This window comes from Rattus norvegicus, chromosome 12 (assembly GCF_021556685.1).
Source record: "Rattus norvegicus strain SHRSP/BbbUtx chromosome 12, alternate assembly SHRSP_T2T, whole genome shotgun sequence".
NCBI classification, from domain to species: domain Eukaryota; kingdom Metazoa; phylum Chordata; class Mammalia; order Rodentia; family Muridae; genus Rattus; species Rattus norvegicus.
This window is the reverse complement of record NC_141545.1, coordinates 33,382,076-33,409,374: the sequence shown is the minus strand read 5'-3', so window position 1 is coordinate 33,409,374 and position 27,299 is coordinate 33,382,076. Positions and strand designations below refer to the sequence as shown.

At 49.5% G+C, this 27,299-nt stretch overlaps 1 protein-coding gene and 1 pseudogene across 2 annotated transcripts in view; one reads left to right on the top strand and one right to left on the bottom strand.

Annotated features, from left to right (window-relative positions):
- Nucleotides 1-27,299, top strand: part of Tyw1 (tRNA-yW synthesizing protein 1 homolog) — an 86,219-nt gene that overhangs the window by 21,183 nt on the left and 37,737 nt on the right. For both annotated transcript variants that reach the window (NM_001107137.1, XM_087578371.1), the window contains exons 9-13: nt 3,987-4,039; nt 9,779-9,897; nt 12,238-12,347; nt 20,706-20,883; nt 24,184-24,319. In NM_001107137.1, the coding sequence (NP_001100607.1) occupies nt 3,987-4,039; nt 9,779-9,897; nt 12,238-12,347; nt 20,706-20,883; nt 24,184-24,319 (596 nt within the window). The remainder of the gene's footprint in view (nt 1-3,986; nt 4,040-9,778; nt 9,898-12,237; nt 12,348-20,705; nt 20,884-24,183; nt 24,320-27,299) is intronic.
- Ifitm1-ps2 (interferon induced transmembrane protein 1, pseudogene 2) lies at nt 142-1,376 on the bottom strand (annotated as a pseudogene).

The window sequence follows — 27,299 nt, the reverse complement described above, 5'->3', positions numbered from 1 at the left end:
CCCGGGATGGGAAACATGGGACAGGCTTGTCACAGGGGACAAGTCTCATGTTGGTTAGTGTGGCAGTCGGGTCATAGCATGTGTGAGTCAGGACTTAGGGCACTGGGGCCTGAGATAAACAGCACTGGAGGAAGCATTCATCTAGCTCAGTTTCAGGCGCTCAGCCTGTGTGGTCTGTGCCCATGTGGCCCGCGTTTCTGGGTCTGTAGGGAGATAGAGCCACGCAGCAGCAGAACTGCCTGGGAGAGACCTCAGCGTAGGAAGTAGATAGTTGGAGACAGGAAGCAGCCACACCCTTAGCCACTCATCCATGACATACTTCCTCCAGCCAGCCCACCTTTCACAGTGGCACTGCCTTATATAAACTACTTACTTCTTGACCCCATCAGAGGAGCATTTATTTCCTCAGAGTCCTCCATTTCTGACGCTGTCTGGACATACCTAGGTGTTAGTCTGTCCAGTGGACCTGGGGTGGGCAGAGCTGGAGGACACTCCTACTCACCCCACGACTCTCCTCGGCTCTTTCTCAGGCTTTCCTTTGGGTCTTGTGTATTCCAGGACGGTTTCAAACTCACTGTCAAATTGAGGGTGACCTTGAACTTCTGATCCTCCTTCCTCCACCTTCCAAGTGCTGAGATTATAGACATGTCCCATCATGCCTAGTGTTCATGGTGCTGAGTTCAAATCCGGGGTCTTGGTTTTCCTGCTTGTACGTTTAGGCACCACCTCCAGAGGCCAGAAGGCTTCCGATCCCTGGAACTGGATGGTTGGGATCCACAGTATGGGTGCTGCGTGTTGAACATAGGTCTACGGGAAGAGTAGCCAGTGTTCTTAACCCATACAAGTCATCTCTCCAACCCGTTGCTTGAGTTTTATTATTTCTTCAGTTCTTTATTTTTTGAATGTCACAGCTCATGCACTTTATTGAATCCACTATGAACAGCCATGTGAGTGTAATATTTGCGTATATGTGGGGTTTGGGGCAGGGGCAGTTAAGACAGTGGAACACACAGCAAGATTCTGGGGAAGACCCCAGAATCTGTTGTCTACTGCAAGATGGCGGTTTTCTAGTGGCGTAAACAATGATGACGATGGCTGTCAGGATGGTGAGGATCAGGGGGCCGATGTTCAGGCACTTGGTAGTGGAGGCGTAGGTCTGGGCCCCAGTCACATCACCCACCATCTTCCTGTCCCTCGACTTCATGGAGTAGGCTACGCTGTGAAACCCAGGCAGCAGACGTTCATGAAGAGTGTATCGATCAAGGACCAGACCACGTGATCAGGCGTGGAGACCTCAACAGCATGTCGACTGTGGTGGTTGTCGCAGAAGTTAAGATGTGGGGTCCTCCCAGTACAACCGCCTCCTGCTGCTCCATAGGCCTCTCTTGGCTTTTGAGGCTGTGAATAAGGAAGGACGTTTCTTCAGTTCTTTATTATGTCCTCTCCTTGTTCCTCGGGGACTGTGCTCCATGTCTTCATGGCTGCTTGCATTCGGCCAAAGTTCACTGATGTTTCTATAAGTTCAATCCTTTGTTTCTTGTCTCACTTTTCACTTTAGCTTCTATCATTGCATCTTCAGATTTGGGAAAGTTTTTAAAGATTTATTTATGCATATGGGTGTCTTTCTCTGGTGTACATTTTTACACCACTAGGAGGTATAGTTATAGACAGTAGTGAGCTCCCAGTGGGTGCTGGGAATTGAACTCTGCACCTCTGAAAGAACAGCCAGTGCTCCTAACCACTGAGCCATCTCTCCAGCCCACCAGATCTGTCAATCTTTTTTTTTTTTTTTTTCAAGACAGGGTTTCTCTGTGTAGCTCAGGCCGTCCAGGAACTCAGATCCATCAGTATCTGCCTTCCAAGTGATGGGGTTATATGCATGCATCGCTTCCACCGGGCTTAGATTTGGCAATCTTTTTATGTCCAAAGTCTTAGTTACTTTTCTGTAGCTGTGAAGAGACAGCATGATCAAGACAACTTATAAAAGAAAGGTTTGGGGCTGGGGATTTAGCTCAGTGGTAGAGCGCTTACCTAGGAAGCGCAAGACCCTGGGTTCGGTCCCCAGCTCCGAAAAAAAGAACCAAAAAAAAAAAAAGAAAGGTTTATTGGGCTTTCAGTTTCAGAGTGGAGTCCATGACTGTCATGGGAGGAAGCGTGGCTACATCAGGCGGGCGTGGCACAGGAGCTGAGAGCTCACATCCTATCCACAAGTAGGAGGCAGAGAGCGCTAACTGGGAAAGGCATGAACTTTTGAAACCTCCAAGCCCCACCCCCAGTGACACACTGCCTCCAACAAGGCCGGACCTCCAAGTCCTTCCCAAACAGTTCCACTAACTGGGACCAAGCATTCGAGCACATGAGCCTATGGGGGTCATTGCCATTCAGACCAGCACTTGCCTTTCCCTGGGCTCCATTCCCCTAAAGGCTTGAGGCCATGTCATAATGCAAAATGCGTAAGCCCAACCTCAGAAGTTCTCATCGCCTGTCACGTCTGCACTTTTGTTCACTCCGTCCACCACATGGGTTTCAGGGATTAAACTCAGGCTTGGCAGCAAACACCTTTACATCCTGAGCCTCTTGCTGGCCTAACCTGAAGAGCTCTTTGAGTCAGAGTACCACAGAGATAACTGCACAGCTGAATTTACTGTAGCTCTGTAGCCAAACGGCTACAACTGCCAACTAGCCAAGATGGGGACGGAGTCACACTCTGTATCAGCATATGAATGGATGAAGAAAATGTTCAGACACATTTTATTGGACCATAAAGAAGAACAAAATTACCTCTGTAGGAAAGTTGATACTGGAGATGATTATAGGAAGCCAGGCTCAGAAAGACAAATGACATTTCTCTTTCACTGTGGACTCTATAATATATATGATACACAAAATCATTTACGTGAGCCCTTGGGGGACGTTTCTCATTCAGACTGCCACATGTACTCTAATTGTTGCACGCAGTGTGTTTCTGGGCAAGGTCTTAGTCAACCTTAATTGTCAGCTTGATACAGCTGTCACCTGAGAAGGAAATCTCAATTGAAAAACTGCCTAGGACAGGTTGGCCTGTTGGCTTGTCTACAGGGAATTATTTTGATTGTTAATTGATGTAGGAGGGAGGAGCCCACAGTGGGCGGCATCATTCCTTGAGCTACGATCCTAGACTATATAAAAAATAAGTTAAGCAGGCAGTAGCCTGCAAGTGAGACTACAGTGTCCCCATATTTTCAGCTTACCTTTCTCCCCCAATTTTCCTCTCTGACGGACTACGATCTGAAAGTACGAGACAAATAAACCCTGTGTTCCCGTAAGTTGCTTTTGGGCTGGATGTTTCGACAGAGTAAGAGGAAGGAGACCAGGCTTGTTTGGGGCACTGCTCAGACCTTGGGATTTACTACAGAGATTAATAACCTTGAAACCACTGAGCTCCTGGAAGCCAAAAACTTGCCCACATGATAATGGATTAGTTTATTGAGTCTCTGTCATTAAATACATTTTATTTATTTATTTATTTGTTTGTTTGTTTGTTTGTTTGTTTATTTATTAGCGAGGCTCTTACTATGTAGTCCTGGCTGGCCTGAGACTCAGTATGTAAACTAGGCCAGTCTCAAGATCTGCCTCCTGAGCGCTTTAATTAAAGGCACGAAACCCAGCCTGGCCTTGAACTTCAGAATGACCCTGATGTTCCTACCTTCACCTGCTGGGGGCTGGATAGACGTTAGTCAGTTTCTCATGGTCACCAGGTTCCTGGCTCACGACGTACAGCCTCAGCACCCTTGGAGGCTGATGAAGGAAGACTGGGGCTACTCGGTGAGACCTAGTCACAAACCAAAACACAAAAGCTTCCTCAGCAAGTTAAACCTTCAGGCTTTTTGGCAACGGGTCGTTGAGTTCTGTCACTCGGTAGAGAAAAGCGGTTTCACTCAGTGTCGTCGTCACCTTCTGCTGTGAGACTTTGGGTTCACTTCTCTGTTGTCTGCTTCTCCATGTAGGGTACCAGTTGATTGGCAGCCACTCCGGTGTGAAGCTTTGCAGGTGGACCAAGGTATTTATTGGTTTTATCCAAATATTATTTCTATTTTCTGCATCTCATTTTTCCTTTTCGACTTATTTTGTGTATACGCGAGCGAGCGCACACATGGAGGTCAGAGCACAGCCCACAGGACTTGGTTCTCTCCTTCACCCTTGGGGCTCTCTCTGGGGACCAAACTAAGGTCTTGAAGCTGGACAGCAGTCACTTCCATGGCTCCCTTATGGTTCTCAGAGCGTTGTGGTATACTTTACATGCAGTACATGGCTCAGTTTAGTGTGTCGATAGCCGTCATCCAGTCTACCTTGAGGATCTCTCTCTGGAAGAAAGGCCAGCATCAGCATTCTTGAGTCTCCCTGCCGCTCTCACAAGCCATTGATCTGTCTTTTGTCTCCACATGAAGTGGCTCCTTGTGCCTGCTTTCTGTCACTGTCTGATGTTTCTGTGGCCCAGCTGTTGGGCACCATGAATCCGCATTTGATTTTTCATGGTGGCCGATGGCATTGCATGTCATATTTTGTCTTTTCGTTGAGATGTTGATTAATGGACACTGGGCTGGCCTTGAACTTGTTATGTAGCTGAGGGTGACCTTGAACTCCCGATTCACCTTCCTCTGCTCCCCGAATACTGGGATTACTCCTGCAGTGCCATGCCCAGCTTGTGTGGTCCTGGGGCTTGAGTCCAGGGGCTCGTTCCTGCTGGGTGAACACTTTACCTCTGAGCTCCATCCTGAGCAAACTGTTCAATCCTAATGTTCCTCTTCCTTCTTCCTAAGGTGCAAACATCCTGAGACCTTTGCTCTGCTACTTTCTGTTGCTCCGTCTACTTTTGGACAGCATGCTCAGCCCTGCACGTTACTTAATGGTTTCCATGTGTCGTATTCCCCACGGTTCTCTTTTCCAGTCCAGCGACTTTCAGTGACGTCCGGTTCAGCGCCTTCTGCGCACAGCCAGTAATGAGCAGCGTCTTTTTTACCATCCCTAAATTCAATTCTCAGATAGTAAATCACAGGCATAATTTTGAAAATTGGTGTCTCATCCAATCTGTAATGAAATGAAAGAGGAAGCACTTTATGTTAAATACGTATTCCCATGCAAAAGGCTGTGATGCTCCAGTGATCGATGCCTGGGTCAGGGGCCAGCTGCTGTGTCTGGATCTGCTGCGCACTCTCTCTGCGGCCGACTCCCCTCCTCCTCCTCCTCCTCCTCCTCCTCCTCCTCCTCCTCCTCCTCTTCCTCTTCCTCTTCCTCCTCTTCCTCTTATGCATCCCCCTACTCCTCTTCCTCTTCTCCCTCCTCTTCCTCCTCCTCCTCTTCCTCTTTTTCCTCTTCTTCCTCCTCTTCCTCCTCCTCCTCTTCTTCCTCTTCCTTCTCCTTCTCCTCCTCCTCTTCCTTTTCCTCCTCCTCTTCCTCCTCTTCCTCCCCTTCCTCCTCTTCCTCCTCCTCCTCTTCTTCTTCCTCCTCTTCCTCCTCCTCCTCTTCTTCTTCCTCCTCTTCATCCTCCTCCTCTTTCTTCTCTCCCTCTTTCTAGTCTTCTTTCTCCTCCTGCTCCTCCTCCTGCTCCCGTGTGGTGCCGAGCATCAAGCCAGAGCCTCACCTGTGCTGGGCAAGCATTTTACCACTGAGCCACACCCCAGCCCTTCCACTTTAAGTGGATACATTTAAATTTGAGAAAGACTACAAGTTGCTCTGCATGGGAAACAGTGAGCTTATTTACTTACGGTAAGCCTAAGAGGGAAGCAGTCCTCACCTCAGGAGGGCTAAGAAGCCCAGGCTTACATTCCAGTGAAGAAAGTGAGAAAGGGGGCGCACATCACTCCACAGACTCAGACCTCATTCAGAACGCAGAATGGGTGTGGAGCCAGCCCTGAGATGTCACTTGGTGGGGGTTGACATGGGGTGACACAGAAAGCAGGCCTTACTTATTGAAATGCCACAACTCCTTAAGGTCTCTGTTTTGTTTCTAATTTATTTATTTTAATTTTAATGTAAATGTGTGTGTGTGTGTGTGTGTGTGTGTGTGTATGAGTGTAGTGCCCTTGGTGGCCAGAAGAGGGTGTTGAGTCCTTGAGGTGGAGATCTAGGTGGTTGTGAGCTGTGATGTGGGTGCCGAGAACTGAACCTTGGACTTCTGCAGGAGCACCATGTGCTCCTAAGCGCTGAGCCATCTCTCCAGCCCTGTTTCTAATTTGTAATCAGACTTGGAGATGGTCTCCTCTAAGCCACTGCCACCGGACCAGGCCATGCACTGAGAACAGGAATAATAGAAGGGGCTGGGTCTGTCTGGATGGCAGACCAGTGGTGACAGTTCCAGAGTGCGTGTTGGGCAACCCTGAGGCAACTCAAGCACATGTTTACTACAGGTAGATCTTTATTCATTCACTTACTGTACTCATGGGAGTTAGTAACAATGTGTGTGAGGTCAGCAGCGGCTTTTAAAACAGAATGTATTAATAAGAAGCATTCTATAGACAGTTATTGTATTTATCTTTCTTGACTATTTTGGACATACAGTCTAACTGTGTAGCCCAGGCTGGCCTTGAACTTCTGGTCCCTTTGAGTCCCGGGGTTACAGAAGCACACCACCGCACCTGCCACCTTGCTGTCCCACTGCACATGAGCTGTTGTCTTGCCTGAAGCTGCGCTGTGACTCTGAAGGTGATGGCGTCTTCCTCAGCAGTTTGACTTTGTGCCAGTCTCATACCCTCTCTGTCCTGTCACCAGTGGCGTCTCGTTCTCCTCGCTCTGCTGCCCTCTCTCCAGTCAGCAATTAGGCAGCTTTGCCTTTTCCCTGGCCAGGGCAACAACTGGCAGCTGCCACCTGTCTCTTTTTTTAATTCTCATATCTGTTTATTAACAAATATTCCCAAGGACTGGCAAGATGGCTCGGTGCGTAAGGCTCAGATGCCACTGAGTCCAACCATTTGTGACCCATAACCATGACCTACATGGTGGAAGGAGAGAACCAGGTCTCACAAGTTGTCCTCTGGTATCCAGACAATGACGATGGCTTTCCAGTAAAACATTTTGTCACTTAGTCCAGCAGGGAAGCTGCACCTACGTCCATGGGGCTGTGGGTGTGGCTAGTAGAGTACTTGGCTTGCATGCCGGAAGCTTTGGGTTCCTCCATCTCCAGCGCTGGGCAGACTGGTGTGGTCGTGCACACTCGAAACCCCAGTACTCCTTAGAAGTGTGCAAGACCCACTTGAACTTGGCTACATGGAGTGTGACCCTGTCTAAACAGAGGTCCGATGTCGACCTGAGTGAGGCTGACTTAGGATGAGTGGCGCAGCCCGATTCTCCTCTGAACAGTGTGTGACTGGGTGAGTGACCTCAGCCTGCAATTCAGTGTCACCCTAAGTCAGAGTTTGAGGCCCCGTGCCAGGCGGCAGGTTCTGGAATGGGTGGTACCGGTTACGTCTGGGGACTGGGTCGTGGACCGCTGCTCATTTGGAGAATGTGGGTTATCCGTGTGGTGGGAAATCAGTCGCAGTGCCAGACGACGGAGGCAGGACTATTGAGAGCCCTGAGCCAAAGCTGCGCTCTGCACGTAGAGGGATGGAGATGAGGTTGATGACCTGCCATCTTCTTCTGAAGTTCCAGGTCAAGGGTTATTAGGCTGCAAGATTAGGAGCTGGCCGGCATCCCAAAGCATGCCAGTAGGACTTGGGCATCTTCTTCTGGGCAGTTTGGGGTTCTGTAGCCAGGAAGCATGGCTCTGAGGTGTGCTAGGGAAGGAGGTGGTGAGAGGGAGGCAGCCGTCGGGCATGGGGAGCATCAGAGAAGCGGGACGTCTCATGTCCTCTACCTGAAAGGAGATGGCGACAGAGACCAGCGCCAGCTGCCTCAGCCTCACAGAAAGGCATTGCCTCCTTAGCCTCAAGTCTTTCCTTTGAAGGGGAGCCCCAGCAACTGAGTTAGGCAGGCCCAGTTCTCCTGGCAAAGGGCACTGGCATCCCCACTAACAGCAAATAGGCCATGTGGTCTTCCATCTAGAAGGGCCTGGAACTGCCTCCCAGTCAGGAGATACCAGACAACCAATTTCAGTGAGAAGAGATCATTTCCCTACAAGAACCTGGCCTGAGAAATGCTCTCCTTCCTTGCTGGCCTGACGTTTTCTTTCCCAATTGTACCATGTAGCAGTACCATGGTAACTAGGTGGCTCTTGCACTCAGGGCAGCCCCTTTGTCCCTGTGAGGCCAGAAGTTTCCTTTCTGTAGAGGACACAGGTCAGAGGAAGCCTTGCTATAGAAGCAGCCCAGGCTGAGAAGTCTACTGGCTTGACACTCTTGTCTTCCAGTGAACCGGCAAAGGCCAGGGGCCATTCAAGGTAAAGTACTCTGTAATGGCTAGGGAAGACCAATTACTGTGGAAAGCCAAGCGCTGGACCTGTTCTCCAGCTCAGCAAAAAATGCTTGCTGAGAGGGGTGTGGGGGTGGGGTGTAGATCAGTGGTTCTCAACCTTCCTAGCGCTGCAACCCTTTAATACAGCTCCTCATGTTGTAATGACCCCCAAACATAACATTTGGTTTTTTGTTGCTACTTCATAACTGTAATTTTGCTGCTGTTATGAATCTTTTTTTTTTTTTTTTTGGTTCTTTTTTTTCGGAGCTGGGGATCGAACCCAGGGCCTTGCGCTTCCTAGGCAAGCGCTCTACCACTGAGCTAAATCCCCAACCCTGCTGTTATGAATCTTAATGTAAATATCTGATATGCAGGATAGCTCATAGGTGGCCCCTGTTAGGTCACGACCCACGGGTTGAGAACTACTGGTCTAGACTCTCCTCACTGACAGAATGCTTAGGACACTGTAGAAAATTTATTTGTCACAGCAAGGACTTGAGAAAGTCATAACTCGGAGAGCAGAAGATAACCTGCTGCTGTCAACAGGATTGAACTGGGTGAATGCTTTGCGTAGCTACAGCAATCAGCCATCTGTGAGCTTCCCACAAATGAGGGAATAAAATGGCCAGTAAAGAGCAGGGCTCAGAACACAACCGAGAAGCCCAATACAGCAGAGACACAGACTCACAGATAAAACGACTTCCCGAGGGCTCAGCCGTCGGGCAGGGGTGGCAGCCTCTGTACTCTGACCCCAGCAGATCGATGGCACAGTTTGCACCCAGGGCCAGTCAATAGGATTTACCCAGTCTGAACTACAGAAATCAAAGTAGATTATACAGAAAACAGACAGAGCTCAAAAGAGTGGGGCCTCGGGGATTCGTGGACTAATGAGATACCCAGTCAGCGTCTCCGACATTGAAGTATCAGGACGCACATGGGGGAGAGTGGGACTGAAGCAGCCTGGTCACATACTGCTGACTGCGGAGACACACGCTGGGAAGAGTACAGACGGAACTTAGTCATCAGTGTGTGGAGGTCTGAGGACAGTTTGGAGGTGTCCGTTCACTTGTGGGTCCCAAGGGTCAAACTCAGGTCAGCCAGTGCTTTTACCCACTGTCATCCTCCTCCCTACGATGCTGTCTTAAAAAACGATGCCGGGGGGCTGGAGAGATGGCTCAGAGGGCGAAGGGCTTGCCCTGTAAGCCTAGAGACCCGAGTTCAGTCTCTGGGACCCACATAAGGGTGGCAGAAAGAGTCAATTCCAGAAAGTTGTCTCGAGACCTTCATACGCCTGCCTGAGCCTGCGCTCACACATCTCATGCACAGTGATGAGAAACAAGAAAAGTAAAGCTTGCAAGCCAACAGTGCCTAGCCGTTGAGCTTCTGTTCTTCTGTTTCCTGATTGTCACAGTCCATGCTGCGGGGGCGAGGAGGTTGCTACAAGCACACATTCTACGGCATCGAGAGCCATCGCTGCATGGAGGCCACCCCGAGCTTGGCATGTGCGAACAAGTGTGTCTTCTGCTGGCGGTAAGTGGAGAAGCATGGTGTGGTGACCAGTGCCGAGCACTGCCCGGGGAGTGTCGGACTCACGTGCTGTGTGGACCAAGCTCCAGCAAAGTTTTTTTTTGTTTTTTTTTTTTTTTCGGAGCTGGGGATCGAACCCAGGGCCTTGCGCTTGCTAGGCAAGCGCTCTACCACTGAGCCAAATCCCCAACCCCTCCAGCAAAGTTTTAAGAAGAGTGTCAGCCTACATAGCCCTGTCATGAGTGTGTTAACTGAGTTAGTGTCTTAGATTTCATTGCTGTGACCAGACACCATGACCAAGGCAACGCTTATTAAGGACAACATGTAATTGGGGCTGGCTTACAGGTTCAGAGGTTCAGTCCATTATCATCAAGGCAGGAGCATGGCAGTGTCCAGGCAGGCATGGTGCAGGAGGAGCTGAGAGTCCTACTTGAGGCAGTTAGGAGGGGACTGTCCTCCGTAGGCTTCTCTGAGGAGGAGGCTCTCTTCCCTCCTGGGTGGAGCTTGAACACTAGGAGTCCTTAAAGCCCACTCCCACAGTGACACATTTCCTCCAACAAGGCCACGTCTCCTACTAGTGTCGCTCCCTGTGGGCCAAGCATTCAAACTCATGAGTCTATGGGGGCCAAACCTATTCAGATCACTACAATTAGTGTTTAAAATTTTAACTGGGATCTGGCGAATAGCTCAGTGGTTAAGAGCACTCGCTGATCTTGGGACTGAGTTTAGCTCCCAATTCCCAACATCAGGCAGTTCACGATTGCCTGAATCTCCAGCTCCACAGGGATCTGATGCCCTCTTCTGGCCTCTGGGGTCATCTGCACATATATTTGTATAACCACATATAGATAAACACAGGGGAAAAAATGTCAGAGCTGGAAGCAATGAGGCCCGTACATGTTACACATTCCAAGGGACCCTATTCCAATAGCCAAAGAATAAGAAGGGCTGTGGATGTGGCTTAGTTGGTAGAGTGCTTGCGTCTAATGCGTGAAACCCTGGCTTCCATTCCCAACACTACGTGAACCACATATAGTGGTCTGCACCGTAATTCCTGCCTGAGACTGCCAGACTGGAGGATTAGACGTTAAAGGCTATCCTCGACTACATGGGGAATTTGAGGGCAGCCTGGGCTACATGGGAGCCTGTCTCAAAACAAAAGACTGGAGTATAGGAAGAGAAGCCACACCCACTGTCCTTGAGAAGATGAGTGCTTGATGTAGGCTGAGCGCTTCTGCTCTTCTCGTGTGGTTTGGGAATCATCAGTTCACAGTGGAAATGCGCTGGCCACAGGTCGCTGTAAATTTGTGTCTGTATTCAGTTAACATGGCTGAAAGCAGGAAGAAGGAGCTAGAGAGGTGGCTCGGCAGTTAGAAGCTTTTATTCCTTTTCAGAGGTCCAGGGAAGCCAATGCTTCTTCTGGGCCCCTTGAGTACCTGAACATAGGTGCACACATACCCACAGATAGGTAATATGGTATTTTTTTTTTTAAATTGGGTTCATTTGTTTGGTCAACCAATACCTGGAGTTGACTCTGAGCCAAGAGCCCAGCAGACTGCTGATGGACCTCTCTGCCCATCTCTGCTGTGTGCCATGACTCCCGCAGGGAGAATCCTCTGAACAGGGTGAAAAGCTCTCAGGGAGAACTTTCCCTCGGGATGGAGACCCTCCAACTCCAAAGACCAGACCGAGACACCACAGGATGCAATCAGCAAGAGGATTTGGTTTATTGTCCGGATACACAGGCACAGGCACCTGCGGGCGCTTCAGTCACTCGGGGGACTGGCGCGCCCCACGGAACCAAGGATGGGCTTTTATAGGATTTTGGGGAGCAGAAGCAAGCATACAGAAGCAGATGCATGGTTACAGGGATATAATTGGTGGATTCTAATATGGCAAGGGTTTAGCCCGGGGGCAAGTTTCCTAGCTACCTTCCTGAAACATAACGACTGACTCGGCCCCCCCAAGGGTTCAGCCCGGGGGCAAGTTTCTTAGCTACCTTCTTGGAACATAACGACTGACTCGGCCCCCCACCAGGGTGTGGGACCTCTCCCGGGGCTTTTCTCATTGTCAGGTGTTCAACTGCAGTCGTCCTGTTGCCAGGCCTTCAACCAAACACATCCTGCTTGGCAGCCGCTTTGTACTCAGTGTTTTAACCTTTTTCTGAACCAGTCATCTTAAGTACAGCCTTGTAAAATGGCGTTACTGCTGCTAAGCTGGGGTCTTTCAAGGGGAGCGTTGTCCGGACAGCAACTCTCACCTTGTACTTGTTGGACAGGCCGGTCACAGTAGACGCTGGGATGTCATAACGGAAGGCCTTAGCACTCTGTACTGTGTTTACAGGCACCATACGAATCCTGTGGGCACGGAGTGGCGGTGGAAGATGGACCAGCCGGAATTGATCTTGAAGGAAGCCATTGAGAACCATCGGAACATGATTAAACAGTTCAAAGGTATTTGCCTGCTTCTTGATTTCCCTTGTTACGAGACAAGGTCTTATCAGATCAGGCTGGCCTTGAACTTGTCTTGTAGTGGAGGATGGCCTTGGACTTGTAGCCCCTTGAGTACCAGCATTCCAGGCGTATATCACTCCACGTGGCCTTAGGCTGTGGTGGGGATGGAGGCCAGGGCTTCAGGCATGCCTACACGCTAGGCGCGCAATCCACTAGCTGAGCCACGCCCTCTCTGAAAAGAAATGCTAATACCCGTCAACACAGCCTGAATCACAGTGAAGGAAAAATGGCCTTGATAGGTATAATTTTCCCCTACCTTTTTAAAATGTCTTTTTTAAAAAGATGTATTCATTTATTATATATAAGTACATTGTAGCTGTCTTCAGATACATCAGAAGAGGGCATCGGATCTCTTTACAGATGGTTGTGAGCCACCATGTGGTTGCTGGGAATTGAACTCAGGACCCCTGGAAGAGTAGTCGGGTGCTCTTAACTGCTGAGCCATCTCTCCAGCCCTTCCCCGCTACCTTTTAATAAGGGTTTAACTCTCCTCTAGCCCACCACCCAGCAGAGGTAGTAGAAGAGAAAAGCTATTAGGATACGGGGCAAGTGGACCTGTTAAGCAATAGTTCTTTGGGGGCAAGCTTGGTCTTCTTGGGCAGCAGTTCAGTCCCGTAGCAAACACCAAATATGATTCAGCTGCTACAGACCAGTCCCCTGGGCAGGCAGACCCCAGGCTTGAACCAGCAGCTACAGTCCAGTTCTTTTAGCAAGCAGACACCAAGCAGCTCTGGTTCAGTCCTGAAGAAACCAGCAGGCTCGCCAACTGTCCTCAGGTGAGGCCGCAAGCTGCCGCAGTTCTTGGGCGAGCCTCTCTCAGTGGCAGCGTTAACACAAGTTGAGCTCAACAACACTATGTAAGATGAACCATATGTGTGTTAGCAAGGCACGGAGCAAACCAGACCAAGGCTCGGTGCTCCTCTCCCGCTGTCTGTGGGGTTGTGATTATACTCCTTCATCACGGGTCCTTTCATGTGTCTGCTTCAGGAAAACAGCCTTTCACATGTCTGCTTTAGCAAGACATCCAGTTTTCACTGTGTGCCCCAGCAAAACTTCATTTGACATCACTGACTTTCCAAAGACAGCTGGCAGAGCGGATCCATGAGAGATGAGACAGTTTGTTTGGATCAGAGTGACGCAGTAGCAGTGTTGGTTCAAGCTTAGCGAGTCAGACCCTGAGTAGTGTATTTTAGGCATATTTAAGCACAGTACAGGTTGGGAAAAAATGTTTCCTGGTAACAATTGGCTCAATCTGTGTGCACAACCAAGCTGCAGGAGTGGCCGTACGGAAACTTAGTGAAGTGCAGGTGACTTCTTCCGTAAACATGGAGCCCGTAGACTAGCTGAGGAACCAGGCTCACGGTTAGCAAGCTCACGAGATGGGTCTAGGGACGATCTGGTGTGGCCTGGCCACCGGATGATTGACACAGATGTCACCGGGCTGTTAACCACGTCTGTTCCCAACCTTCTGGGTGGAAAACAGGCTAAACAGCTCTCCCTTTGAAGAGTCAATGGTGTGTTTAACATTCCTGGTGTCTCCAGTGCTTTTCCGTGAGTTCAGGGACCTCCATGCCTCCTGCACTGCTGCGAATCCCTGTGTGGAAGCAGAACTATGGGCCTTTTAGCTTTTATATTTCCATTATATGGAAGAATTAAAACTCCAGCCAAAGCTTAGCACCTGCTGGGAGGTGCACTGAGTCGAAGCCTCTCCTGGAGACGTCTTGCCATTGTTCCTAAATGCCTTTGCTGTTGCTTCTTGGAGGGCATGAGGTGGCTTTGTGAAGGGACCCGAAGCTTCGGTCTGTAGAGAGATGGGCTCAGCAGTTTAGAGAATGTGCTACAAAAGTTCTGTTCCCAGCACCCACTTCAGGTGGCTTTCAACCATGTCACCACAGCTCTGGGGACCTGGCGCTCTCTGCAGGCACTAACTACACTCATGTCACATACCTCTTCTCTCCCAGACACCCACCATACTCATAGTGAAAGATAAAAATAAGGTACCGTGGGGGCTCAGGCCTTTAATCCCAGCACCCAGGAGGTAGAGGCAGGTGGATCTCTGAATTTAAAGGCCAGGCTGGTCTACATAGGGAGTCCTTGCTTAAAAAACCAAAATGGCTTTATATATATGTGTGTGTTAGGGGGAGTTGGCGGGGAAAGGGTTAATGGATAAATGTCCCCATGAAAAGTGCGGTGCTCATAATAAAATGCCTTCACGTGGCCCACAGTGATGCAGCAAAACTCTGTCCTTCAGTTCCTAGTTTTCCAGTTCAGTTCTGCCGAATACATAGATTTGGCTTCACTGGGAGCTCTGGCTCCAGACTTTACCGTGAGTCAGAACCATCTGCGGCTGCTCAAACAGCAATTGCTGCTCCTTCCCCGAGAGGAAGTCTAGCGGGCTGAGACCTGTGAATGTGCAGCTCTCTCTCTTCTCGTTCTTTTCCTTTCTCTTCTTTCTGGTTTTGGGATGAGGGTCTTGCTGTGTAGCTCGGGCTGTCCTTGAACTGTCCCTCCTACTTCAGTCTCCTGAGGCCTGGAGTGACAGGGGTGGGCCACCATGACTGGCGAATGTGTGCCTCTCATGGATTCCAGGAGTCTGCACTGCTGAACTTGGGTGCACAGTTGAGAGCCTGCTGTAGACAGAGGGATGAACTCGAGACATGCTGGTTTCATATAGCGACAGTACTGTGCACATTGGTAAATTGGCCTGTAGGTTGGAGCCCACTGAGGTGGCTCTAGAAGCAGGGCTGCAGGTGCCCCACCCCCTCTCCAGTGTTTCAGACGAAGCTCTTTCCTAAGGTCGATGACAAGTGAAGTTGATGGAGCGGCATCAGGATAGATTTATTGGTCGGGTGTCTCTCTGCATTGTCGTCATCCCAGCAGGAGACTGTGGCAGAGGGTGGTGAGTTCGAGACCTTTTTTCATAAAACTGAAAATAGAGGTGGGTGGGAGGGGACGGGGACAGAGAGAGAACGAGAGGGAGAGCATCTGTTAGTGCCATTTAGGCATATACAGAATCCGTTGGCATTTCTATGTGGTAACCAGAAATGCTTAGAAACAGTTCTAATTCTTCCTCTTCCTCTTTTTCCTTCCCCTCCCCATCTTCTCCTTCTCCTTCATAAATTGCAAAGTATACGGATGTCCATTCTTGAAGCCCTTTTCCGCTTAGCTGCTGCACTGCACCTCCAGCCTGGCTTGTCTTTAGAGGCGCAGTCACTTCAGTGACTGTGGTCCAGGCAGAGAGCACCTGCCTGGCCTGTGTGCGAGGCCTTGGCGTCTATCCCTAGACCACATAAACCAGGCATGGTGGTACACACTTGTAATCCCAGCCCTTGGGAAGGGGAAGGCAGTAGGATCAGGAGTTCAAGGCAAGCCTGGGCTACAAGTGGTCCCATCTCTAACAAAACAAACAAATAAACAAACAAACAAAAACAAAAAATAAAAAAAAACCGCCAAACCTCCCAGCCAACCAAGAGCAAAAGGAATGCCCTTTGTTCCCTAGAGCAGGGTGGCTCCCTCAGCGCAGCACTCTGCTTTGGAGGACAGGACGGACCATGGGTCTTTTCCCCATTGTCTCTGGTTTTCTTTTTTTTTTTTTTTTTTTTTTTTGGTTCTTTTTTTCGGAGCTGGGGACCGAACCCAGGGCCTTGTGTCTCTGGTTTTCTAACAACTAGGCATACTGCCTAGCCTACAGCCGGTGTCGAAGATGCTCGCTGATTTCTCTTCCAAATGTCTTCCTCTGCGCTCTCAGTTCAGCAGGCAATCAGCTCCCCCACCCCACCCCCGGCCCCCATCGTTAAGGTGGTTTTCTTCTCCCGATGTCTCCTTTATACACAAGCGCAGTTAACTGTGTATTGGTGATCGGAAGTAGGCCAGAAATTCAATGCAATCTTTGCCTGTACTCTGCCCCCCCTCCACCCCCACCCCCACCCTGGCAGGCACGCACAGTCTGAGAGCATCAGCCCTGGGGAACCAAGGGGTGACTGCATTGTTAAGAATGCCGTGCGTGGGTCTCAAAGACGCAATTGAAATAGACATTTGCTGCTAGCCTTTCTGTTCATACTCAGAGCAGACACACAAACGGCTTGCCGAAGGCTGTGTCAGAGAGTGGCGTGGAGGTGTGGAAACACCTGTGACTTGTATGCTCTTTCTCTCCTTTATGTGGGCGGGTGTTTGGCCTGCATGTATGTATGTGCACCATGTATGTGCCTGGTGCCCACCAGGGCCAGTAAAGAGTGTCAGATCACCTGGAACTGGAGTCCCAGGGTTTTGAGCTGTCAGGTGGGCGCTCAGGCCAAACCCGGCACCTTTGCAAGAGCAGCAAGTGTTCCTAACCTCTGAGCCATCTCTCCAGGCCCTGTTCAGATTCAAGGTTCAGAGCAAGGGGTAGGGGACGGCGAAACGAAAACCCGATGTTGGACAAGGTTGGGGACCTGAGTTCAGCTTCCAGAACCCACATAAGAGGTCTGGGCATGGTGGCACGCGCATGCTGAGGAGACAGGCAGATGGATTCCCCAGGGCTCCCTGCCAGCCAGCTTTGCTTCCTTGGTGAACTACAGGCTGACGAGAGACCCAGTTTCAACAAGATGGGTGGTACCTGAGGAATAAGGAGGTTGTCCTCTGGTCTCTCCACTGGGCATGCCCTGCACCAATACAAACACAAGCACACACCTGACCCTGTGACGTCGTCATCAAACCTGTGTCACGGCTGTCACTCTCAGCTGTGGGCCTGTATCATTATGAGAGTCAAGAAAGGAATGTTTCATATTTGACAAGCCCCCACTTCCGATGTGGACTACTTGAGCCAGGCATGTTGAGGCTCACCCACAGTCCTGGTACTCAGGAGGCTGAGGCAGGAGACTAGTAGGTTCTAGGACATCCTGGGCTACATAGTTTGAAGCCATCTTGGATTTCACAGAGAGACCTTGCCTCAAGCCACAAAAAAGAAATAAGGACGTCGTATATGGACCAGAGCATCATTCATCGTGTGCATGCGCCATTTGGTTTACTAAATGTTAGGCTAAACCCCCAAGCTCTGCTTTCTTTGCGTCTTCCTGTGAGATAAAGTTCGCTCCTCAGTGTGTCTGATGACTGTTCTTGTGATGATTCAAAGGGAGGAAGCTGCCCAGGATGAGGGAAGTGGCCCAGAAGTTGCTTAGCAACGATGAAACCAGGAAGGAAAACTGGAAAGGGTTAAGATGTTGTGAATTGGATTGTATTCGTGGACATATGCTCGTGCATGTGTGGTGTGTATGCTTGTGTTGTGTTTGTGCTTGTTTGTATGTATCTGTACTCTGTGTGTGTGTGTGTGTGTGTGTGTCTGTCTGTCTGTCTGTGTCTGTGCTGATTCCTGAAGCTGTCTCTTTAGAGCCACATTTGAGCGTTGCTTATCCATTTAGCTGTCCGACAGACGGTTCAGCTTCTTTTCTGACTTTGAATACTCGATGTACTTTTCCTTCTGCGGTCCTCTCCCAGGGGCATCCGTTGGTTATTTTGTTGGGTTCATTGCTTGTTTTGTCTCTGTCGTTCAGGCCGTACACTCGGAACGTCTCCCTGGAACACCATATTCTCCCATGCACATATCCAATCAGCAGAAAGCCCTGCTGGTGACTCCTTCCAGAAGGCCTCAGCTGGAGCCCGCCTCACACTAGCTGCATCCCCAGTCCCTCCACAGTCACCATCTTGCTCTGTCACCAGCAAGCCTTCATTTTTACTTATTTATCTGTGCGTGCGCACGGGGAGGGGGAGGGGATCGCATCAAAGTCTTATGTGGTCCAAGCTGGCCCCCCACTCAGCCTGTAGCTGAGGATAACCTTAAACTTGTGTTTCTTCTCCCTCCTCCTCCTGGGTGCTAAGGTTACAGGAACGCACCCCAGGTCTGCTAGGCAAGCACGGCCAACTGAGCCGCATCGCCCGTCCCTAATTTAGTCCTTGTTCATGTTCTACTTCTCTTCTCATCATGTTAAACCCTAGGGGAGGAGAAGGCAGGAGCCCTGCCCCAGGATGCCAGCCTGACCCCGTAGTAGAGTTAGAAGTTGAGCCTTGTGCTCTGTCCCTACCCCCCCCCCCCCCCCCCAGGTCTAGCCATCGTACTCTCGTCCCACATTCAGAGTTGGAGGCTGATTTTGCAGTTCAGGGTAAACCCACCCCTCTCTTCTGCCGCTCATGGGGAATTTAAAGCTAACCAGGACTGTTAGGCAGAGTGCTAGGTTGTCTTGGCAACACAGACTGAGTTTAAGGATCAAGTTTTATTTAAAACTTGGAATTTGAGTTAAATCTTAGATTTCGATAACGCAAGGAAAAACTCAGGACTACTGATGGGAAATGCACATGCCCTGTGTCAGGCACACAAAAGATGTCACTCTTAGACTTTTCACTGCTTCCTGGTCGTTAGGTGGGGGTGGAGGGAGCGGCTGTGGTTTACTTGCATGTTTTTATTTCCAAGTGCATTTTAAGTTGTTCTTGCTGCGTGATAGTGTCATTACTCACTGATTGTGTGTGTGTGTGTGCGCGCGCGCGCGCGTGTACGTGTGCGTGTGTGTGAAGCCCAGGCGACAACTATGTTTGTTTGTTGGAAGGAGACTGAGGGGGTTTCAGGAGCATGTGGAGTGGGGTGGGGTGGCGTGGGGCGGGGCGAGGCGGGGCGGGGCGGGGCGAGGCGGGGCGGGGCGGGGCGAGGCGGGGCGGGGCGGGGCGAGGCGGGGCGGGGCGGGGCGGGGTGTTCGGCTCTCCCAGCAGCATCTGCCCACTCACGCCTGACTGCTCACTCCCACTGCCTGTCCAAGCTTGGACACTCACGGGCAGGCTGGGTTGTTTCTCCTCAGGCTCTGCCCACCCCGAGTGCGTTTCCTTGTTTTGAGACAGGGTCTGTCCACGGCCTGGAACTTAGCAAGTAGGCCGCCTGACAGAGTCCTAGGCACTTACTTGACCGTCTCTGCCTTCCCAGCACTACCTGAGGAGCTGCCACCCCACACCCTGTTGTTGTTGTTTGAGACAGGGTCTCACCGTGTAGCCCTGGCTGCTCTTGGATGCACCATGTTGACCGGGCTGGCCTCGAACTCACAGAAATCTACCTGCCTCTGCCTCCTGAGTACTGGGATTAAAGGCTTGGACAATGTCCCTGGCTTTTTAAAAACAGGGATCCTGAGGAGCATTTTATTGACCGAGCCACTTCCCCATCTCATACTTAGCTGATTGTGATGTTCAGTAAGCTAGGATCAAGGTGTTATTATAATAGCTAGTTCTTAGTGAAAGACTCTCATAGGAAAAGAACATTTTTTTTTTTTTTGAGACTGGGTCTTACTAGTTAGACCAGGCTGGCTTTGAACTCATAGAGACCTACCTGCTGCTGCCTCCTGAGTGTCATGGGAATCTTTACATTTATTTTTGAGTTTAAACCTAACAAAAATTCTTTGAGGTAGATACTATTCACTCTGTGTGTGTGTGTGTGTGTGTGTGTGTGTGTATGTGTGTATGTACATGTGTGCGCATGTGCAAAAAGATCAAAGCAGGATGCTGGATGTCCTGCCCTGTAATTGCCCCTCCCCCATTCTTTTAGACAGGGTCTCTCACAGTCCCTACCAATCCTCCTGTGTCTACTCCCATTGGTGCTTAGGGTTATAGAAGTTTGCATGGCCAAGCCCAGCTTCATATCTGCGTGCTGAGATCTGAACCCAGGTCCTTAAAGCTTGTGAAAGCAAGACCTTTTGCCCACTACACCGTCTCTCCAGCTCCACAATCAAGTTTCAGGGCCAAAGAGATGGCTTCGTGGTTAAGAGCATTTGCTGTGGGGTTGGGGATTTAGCTCAGTGGTAGAGCGCTTGCCTAGGAAGCGCAAGGCCCTGGGTTCGGTCCCCAGCTCCGAAAAAAGAACCAAAAAAAAAAAAAAAAGAGCATTTGCTGTTCTTAGAGAGGACCTGGGATCTGTTCCCAGCACCCCCAGGGCAGCTCACTGTCTGTTAACTCCAGCTCCAGTCAATCTGATGCCCTTTCTGGTCTTCTTGGGCACTGCACGAATGTGGTACCCATACCCATAAAATAAACATTTTTTAAAAAGAAGAGAATTAAGTTTTAAGGTGGGTGTGGTGGCTCACCTCTGTAATCTCAGCGGTGGGGGGGGGGGGCTGAGACAGGAGGATTACTGAGAGTTCCAGGCCAGCTAAAACTGGTCACAGAGTGAGCTCCTGTTTAAAATAAAATAAAATGATTTCCCCCTGAAACCAAGGCATCGTTAGTGGTCATGGAAGCAGTGCTCTCCGTCCGGCTTGTGTCTCGCTCTGACGTTCTTCCCTCGTCTCCCAGGCGTGCCAGGGCTCAAGGCCGAGCGCTTCGAAGAGGGGATGGAGGTCAAGCACTGTGCGCTGTCACTCGTGGGTGAGCCAATAATGTACCCAGAGATCAACAGGCTTTTGAAGCTGCTCCACCAGCACGGGATCTCCACTTTCCTTGTCACCAATGCACAGTTCCCTGAGGAAATCAGGTAAGGCTGCAGAGTGACCGCCCTCCAGGGCAGCTGTTGTCTTGTGGACAGTGAACAGTGGACGGCAGGCCTGACTCTGGGCCAGAGGTCACTGTTTAGCTGAGGCTGGCCACCACCTGGGCCCTGGGGACTAGCCTCAGGTCACTGGTCTAAGCTTGCCTTTACCTGCTGAATGATCTTACTCGCCCTGTGTGATCTCACTCAGAAATGTCAAATCAGAATGTGTCATCACGGTGTCCACACAGGCTTGGACTTTATGACAGTGTAGGTTGGGTTTAAGGTTGTAGTCCAACATATTCTCTTTTCCCATCATTCTTTTTTTTCTAAACAGTTTTTTCCTAAAGATTTATTTATCATATATACTGTAGCTGTCTCAGACACACCAGGAGAGGGCATCGGATCCGATTACAGATGATTGCGAGCCACCATGTGGTTGCTGGGATTTGAACTCAGGACCTCTGGAAGAGCAGTCAGTGTCCTTAACCACTGAGCCATATCTCCAGCCCCCTTTTCCATCATTCTAAATAGTGATGGAGTTCAGACACAGGAGTTATGGCATAGCATTCCTTAAAATGATGTTGATTCTATGAGTATGTGTGCCTGCTTTTTTGTATATGTACCATGCACGTTGAAGCATCCTCAGAGGCCGGAAGAGGGTACTGGTGGTCATGAGCCATTTGATATACGTGCTGGGAACCACCCCAGGTCCTCTGCAAGAGCACAAGTGCTCTTAACTGCTGAGCCATCTCCCCTGTCCCTACTTGGCCTTCTTTATTTATATGTTATATGCAGAGGGAGAGGAAGGGGCCAGGCTGGGAGCCTCGTGACCTGTCTTGTTACTGAGGCCAGGTCTAGGCAGAAATCCGATCCCTAGGTCCGAGGAGATTTCCTCAGGTTCCCTTGCTGCCGTCCAGCCCTCTGGAGTGAGCTCTGTCACTCCTGGGGACCTTCTTTCTTCTTTGTCTGCTTCCAGTGTGAGATCTGGACACTTCTTGACCCTGTGTCTCAGATACTTAACACAGTGTCACCCACCAGAACTTCTGATTTCCGTGTGCAGTCAATGTTTGAATGTAAGTCGTGTGCATGTAAGCTTTGGGAATTGCTGTCTGTCATCCTAACTGGTTACACACTCAGGACAAGGGTCAGGCCAGTGTCTGCTGTGGTCAGCAAGGGTTATGACCAAGCACTGGGCATCTGAGGCCATGCTAGGTGCAGTAGCTTTCAGGGCTGCCTTTTGCTTCCTTTGGTTTTGGAACCAGGGTCTCACTTTGAAGCCCAGGCTGGCACTGAATTCTTGATCCTCCTTCCTTCACCTCTCAAGCGCTGGGATTATAAAGAATTTTAAAAAAATTAAATTGCATTTTGAGTGTTTCTTTGTATGCATTTGCCATGTCATGTTGTGGAGATCAACTTTCCAGTCACTTCTCTTCTCCCTTGTGGGTTGTGGGGACAAAACTTAGGTCATCAGGGTTGGTAGCGAGTACTTTTACTCACTGAGTCATCTTAGAGGACCCCGTGGTGTTGACTAAGAACCCCAGAAGTTGGATATCGTGGTAAATACCTGTAATCCCAGCACTGAGAAGACTGAGGCAGGAGGATGGTGAGTTTGAGGCAATTTCTACATAGCAAGTTTTAGATCAACCTGGGCAACATGGTGAGAGCTGGACTCAGATAAACAAGACAAAAGAGCAACATACACATGTACACACATGTGTACACACACACACACACACACACACACACTCACCCTCACCCTCACCTCTTCAGCCAGTCATCCTTCACCCAGGGGAAGCGGACTTGAACCCATTTCTCCCGAAGCATGGATGTGCCTCTGTGCTCTTGGAATAAGGTTTGCGGGCTGGGTCCCGTTTCCTGACTTATGGAGTTTCCTCCAGTGACCTGGGGATGTAGGTGGCCCATTGACCCAGACACTACACTGTAGTTTTTAATTTTTCTCAACCTTGATTTTAATAACAGTTCTTTAATGCTTTAACCTCTCTTCTAGTCTATCACCCACTATGGGGTAGTGGGAAGGAAAGGTTCTTAGGATACGCGGGAAGTGGACCTGTTTAGAAATGGTTCTTTGGAGCGACTCTGCGTTGTCAGGAAATTAGCAGTTCAGTTGCTAGGTCAGCACCGGTAGCTCGATCTACTTGCAAACACTTTACAAATATACCTGCAGTCCAGCTTGGTAGTATCGGGATAGCAGTAATGGTGGCACAATCTAGTCAGAATATCCAGGCCTCAGCTGAATCTGCAGGAGTCAGCGGAGAGACCAGCACCAGCAGGGACACCAGGAGTTCTTTTTTGCATCTCTTTCAACAAAGCGAAGGTTAGTGAAGACGTGAGATCAAGAAGTGTTGCAAAGCTAGCTCTAGAAGCAAGCCCCTCTCACAGACCGTTGAGTCTTCTTCATGCTCCCTCCAAACATCACGTGTCTTCCACGGGTCTCCTCATCACGTGTCTTGCCTCAGCATGAGAGTCTGAGTGACTCCATGTGAGTCTGTCTCAGCTGACATTACTCTGCCAATTGGCCCGAGTGTGAGGAAGTGGCAGGAAGCCATCAGCACGCCACCAGAAAGTTTTCTGGTGCGTTTCTCTGTATGGAGTCATGATAAGTGGAGCACAGCGACGCCTGTAAGGTGGACCAATACAGGGAGGAATCTTCATCACGCGTCCTTTCGTGTGCTTGCTCTAGCAAGACATCCTTTCATTCGTGTCCACTTCAGGAGAACGCTCCTTTGTGTGTTTACCCCAGCAAACACTATCCAACACAACTGGCCTTCCAAAGAACCTTTAAATTTCCGCTTCGCTGCCCGGTTCTGAGTCCACCTGCATCGGACTGCGAGGCAGAGCTCCTGAGGAGAGCCTGTCTAACTGTGCCGTGCTGTGGCTGCAGGTCTCAAGCTGGGTTTCATTTATTTCATCTACTTTCCATTAAAGCCTAGTGTTTGAAGATGGGCCAGCCTCCGATAATTAATGCTTGTAGTGTATTAGGCTCCATGTCTAGGCATTTAAAAATAACCAGAGACTTCTTGTTGTGTCGTGCTATAAAGTCATCGTGGGCTGGGGTGTAGCTGAGTGACGAGAGTGCTGGTCCTCACCGCACTCGACCTCGACTTCCATTCCCAGCTCTGCCCAAAGGAAAACAGAAAAGTTGCTTTGGACAGTGGGCAACGTGGACACTTCTAGACCAGTACAGTGTTGTGTCGTCTCATCCAGGCTATACATTTCATACGGTGGAGTTTCTAATGTAGGCACCATTTTTCTATTTTCTTTTTTTCCCCCCCTATTCCCAAGGAACCTCACACCAGTTACTCAGCTCTATGTAAGTGTGGACGCCAGCACCAAAGACAGCCTGAAGAAGATCGACCGCCCGCTCTTCAAGGATTTCTGGCAGCGATTCCTAGACAGTTTGCAAGCCTTATCTGCAAAGGTAAGAATTGTGGCATTTTCCTAAAAATAACTAAATAAGAAATGAACAGAGCTTTCCTTACTTCATTTTTCTTTAAAGACAGAAAGATTATATCATTTATTACTTTTTTAAAAAAAGATTTCCGTGTGTGAGTGTTTTGCCTGCGTGCGTACTGTGTACGTGCCCACTACCTCAGGGTCAGAAGGCTATGGCTATGTGGGCAGTAGAAACTGAGCCTGGGTCCTCTGCAAGTGCACATGGTGCTCCAGATCCCTGAGCCATCTCTCCGGAGCCCAGAAGCGGGCACGGAGCGGGCACTAACAGGCAGTTGTTTCCCTCCCCGTGTGGATGCTGGAAACCATACTTCTGTGTCTCGTGCACAAGCAGCAGGTGCTGTTAACTGCCGAGCCCTCCCCTGTTCCACATCTTCAGGTTCTCTCTTGTTTTGAGACAGGGTTTCTCTGTGTAGACCTGGCTGTCCTGAACTTACTCTGTAGACCAGGCTGGCCTTTAACTCGTAGATCTGCCTACCTCTGTCTCCTGGGTGCTGGGATTAAAGGCCTGTTCTATCACTGCCTTGCCACAAATTCTATTTTTTTCTTTTTTTAAATTGGGCAGTGTTTTATCTTCCTTTACAATTTAATAGATCCTTTTTGCGCATGGGGTAAAGCTGCTTGGTAGTTCAGAAGGATCACAGCAATGGTGTTTTCCTCACAGTGAGGAGTCTTCTGTAGGGAATGGAATGACTTGTATGACGTCACTGTCAAGCCAGCAAGACTGCATTTATGCACCCGTTGTTTTCAGGATTGTTGGTAACTTGGGCACACTTTCCCCAAATCACCTTGCCTCTGTGTCACAGGGCCCGGCTCGCTCACATTCACTTCAATGACTGTCCCTTTGATCACACCCAGGGTGGTAGACAATGGGGATGATGGATTCTTTCTCGCACCGAGTATAGACAGGCAAAAGGCAGCTTTCAGCTCAGGGTGTGTGACATGGGCTTTTTTGAAACGTAGACCCATTGGCCTAATGAACCTTTCATATTTAGGTGGTTTTCTTGTAAAACCACCACCAACAAAGCAGACTTTTGTAACCATTCTCTTCCGTGCCTTCTTTTTTCTTTTCCCTGTTCGAATAACTTTCAATACTTCTGTTTCTCCTTGGCCATGAACTTTGGGTAGAGGGACCTCCCATTTTCCCCACCTTCTTTCTTTCTCCTTTTCTCAGGGTAATCCAAACATTTGCAGTGCAATTCAATCTCTTCATTTTGTGGCATGATGACAGCCACGGAGCAGCCACCAGCAACCTCCCAGGTCCCAAACAACTCTTAATTTCCGGGTGTCACTGGCTCACGAGCCTGCTTTGCTCAGGCCAGAATGGGCAGAGGGACAAATTCTATTTTTAAGAATGTATGTTTTATTGTTGATTGGGGGAGGGGAGAGTATGGTACATGTGCATGTGCACACACCATGGTGCAAAGACAGCATTTGGGAAGTGGTTTTCTCTTTCCACTTTGTTGAGGAGTTTTCTCATTGCTTCTACTGTTGGGTAGTCCAGGCTAGCTCACTCCCATGTTTCCAGTGATCCTCCTGTCTCCACCTCTTGTTGTAGGAGTGCTGGGGTTATAGATGCTACACTGCACTCAGCATTGTCATTGGGTTTTGGGACTGAGGTCTCTCATGTCAGGTGATTTTTACCTATGACGCCTTTTTACTGGCTTTCTGGGTTACTTACTTTCAGGCTTAGACACTCGTCAGATTTTTGAGGAGCAAGGGGCATTTTTCATGTGTTTCCGCCTTGCCAGGTTTGTCTTGAGGCTTTCTGTCCTTCTTGGTGTCATCGCTGGCCATGCATTTAAAGAGAGGAACCTGTCCACAAAGCTCATGATACAGTGTGCTGGTAGCAGCGTGCAGCTTGCCTGCCTGGGATGGCAGCAGATAATGGAGGGTTAGGTGTAAAAGTAATTTCCAGACATTTCAAGCCTCGAGCATGTGAGCTCAGAAGTGAGTGAGTGTCAGTGTGAGCTCAGAAGTAAGTGAATGTGTGTGTGTGTGTGTGTGTGTGTGTGTGAGAGAGAGAGAGAGAGAGAGAGAGAGAGAGCGCTCAGAAGTAAGTGAGTGTGAGCTCACAGGTAACTGTGTCAGCACGGGAATAATGCCTAAGAACTGTGTAAAGTCAGAGCATCTGAACTGAATGTCATGGGCTGGGGAGGTGGTTCAGTGGTTAAAGCCTGTACCTTACAGAGGACGTGAGTTCAGTTCCCGGCACCTATGTCAGGAGGCTCATAATCACTGTAACTAGTTATAGGAGATCTGAGTCTCTCTTCTGGATCCTATGGGCACCTGTATTTGTATGCGCACACTCACGTGTGTGTGTGTGTGTGTGTGTGTGTGTGTGTGTGTGTGTTTGTAAATAAATAATAAACCTTTAAAAAAAGTTTTAATGTCTTCTTGGAAATAGTTGGCCCTGTGTGTACTCCTTTTCTTGTTTTCATTGTGGTACTTGGGAACCGAAGCTGAGACCACATACATGCTTGGCAGGTCCTTTGCACTGAATTTAAGATCCCAGCTCTATCTCTCTGAGAACTTCAGGGCAGCCAGGGAAACACAGTGAGACCCTGTCCCTACAAAACAAACCAAACAAAACCCCAAACCTCCACACCCAGAAGCAAACATTAGCTCAGAAAAGTGCATGGCTCGTTGGCCTGATACCCTGGAGGTTACTCACTTGTTAAGGGGGTGCTTGTGATATGAATGGGGTGTTCTATACTAGGTAATATTTATGTTTATGTGCATTTAGGTATACACATGTGTGCAACTCAGAGCTCAACCTTAGGTGTCATTCCTCAGGTGCCATCCACCTTATTTTGAGACAGTGTCTCAGGGCCCTGGGACTCTGATTAGTTTAGGTTGTCTGGCCAGTGAGCCTAGCTTTGCCTCTGTGACACTAGGGTTACAAGCCAGCTTGTGTGTGCTTGTTCTGGGATCACACACAGGTCTTG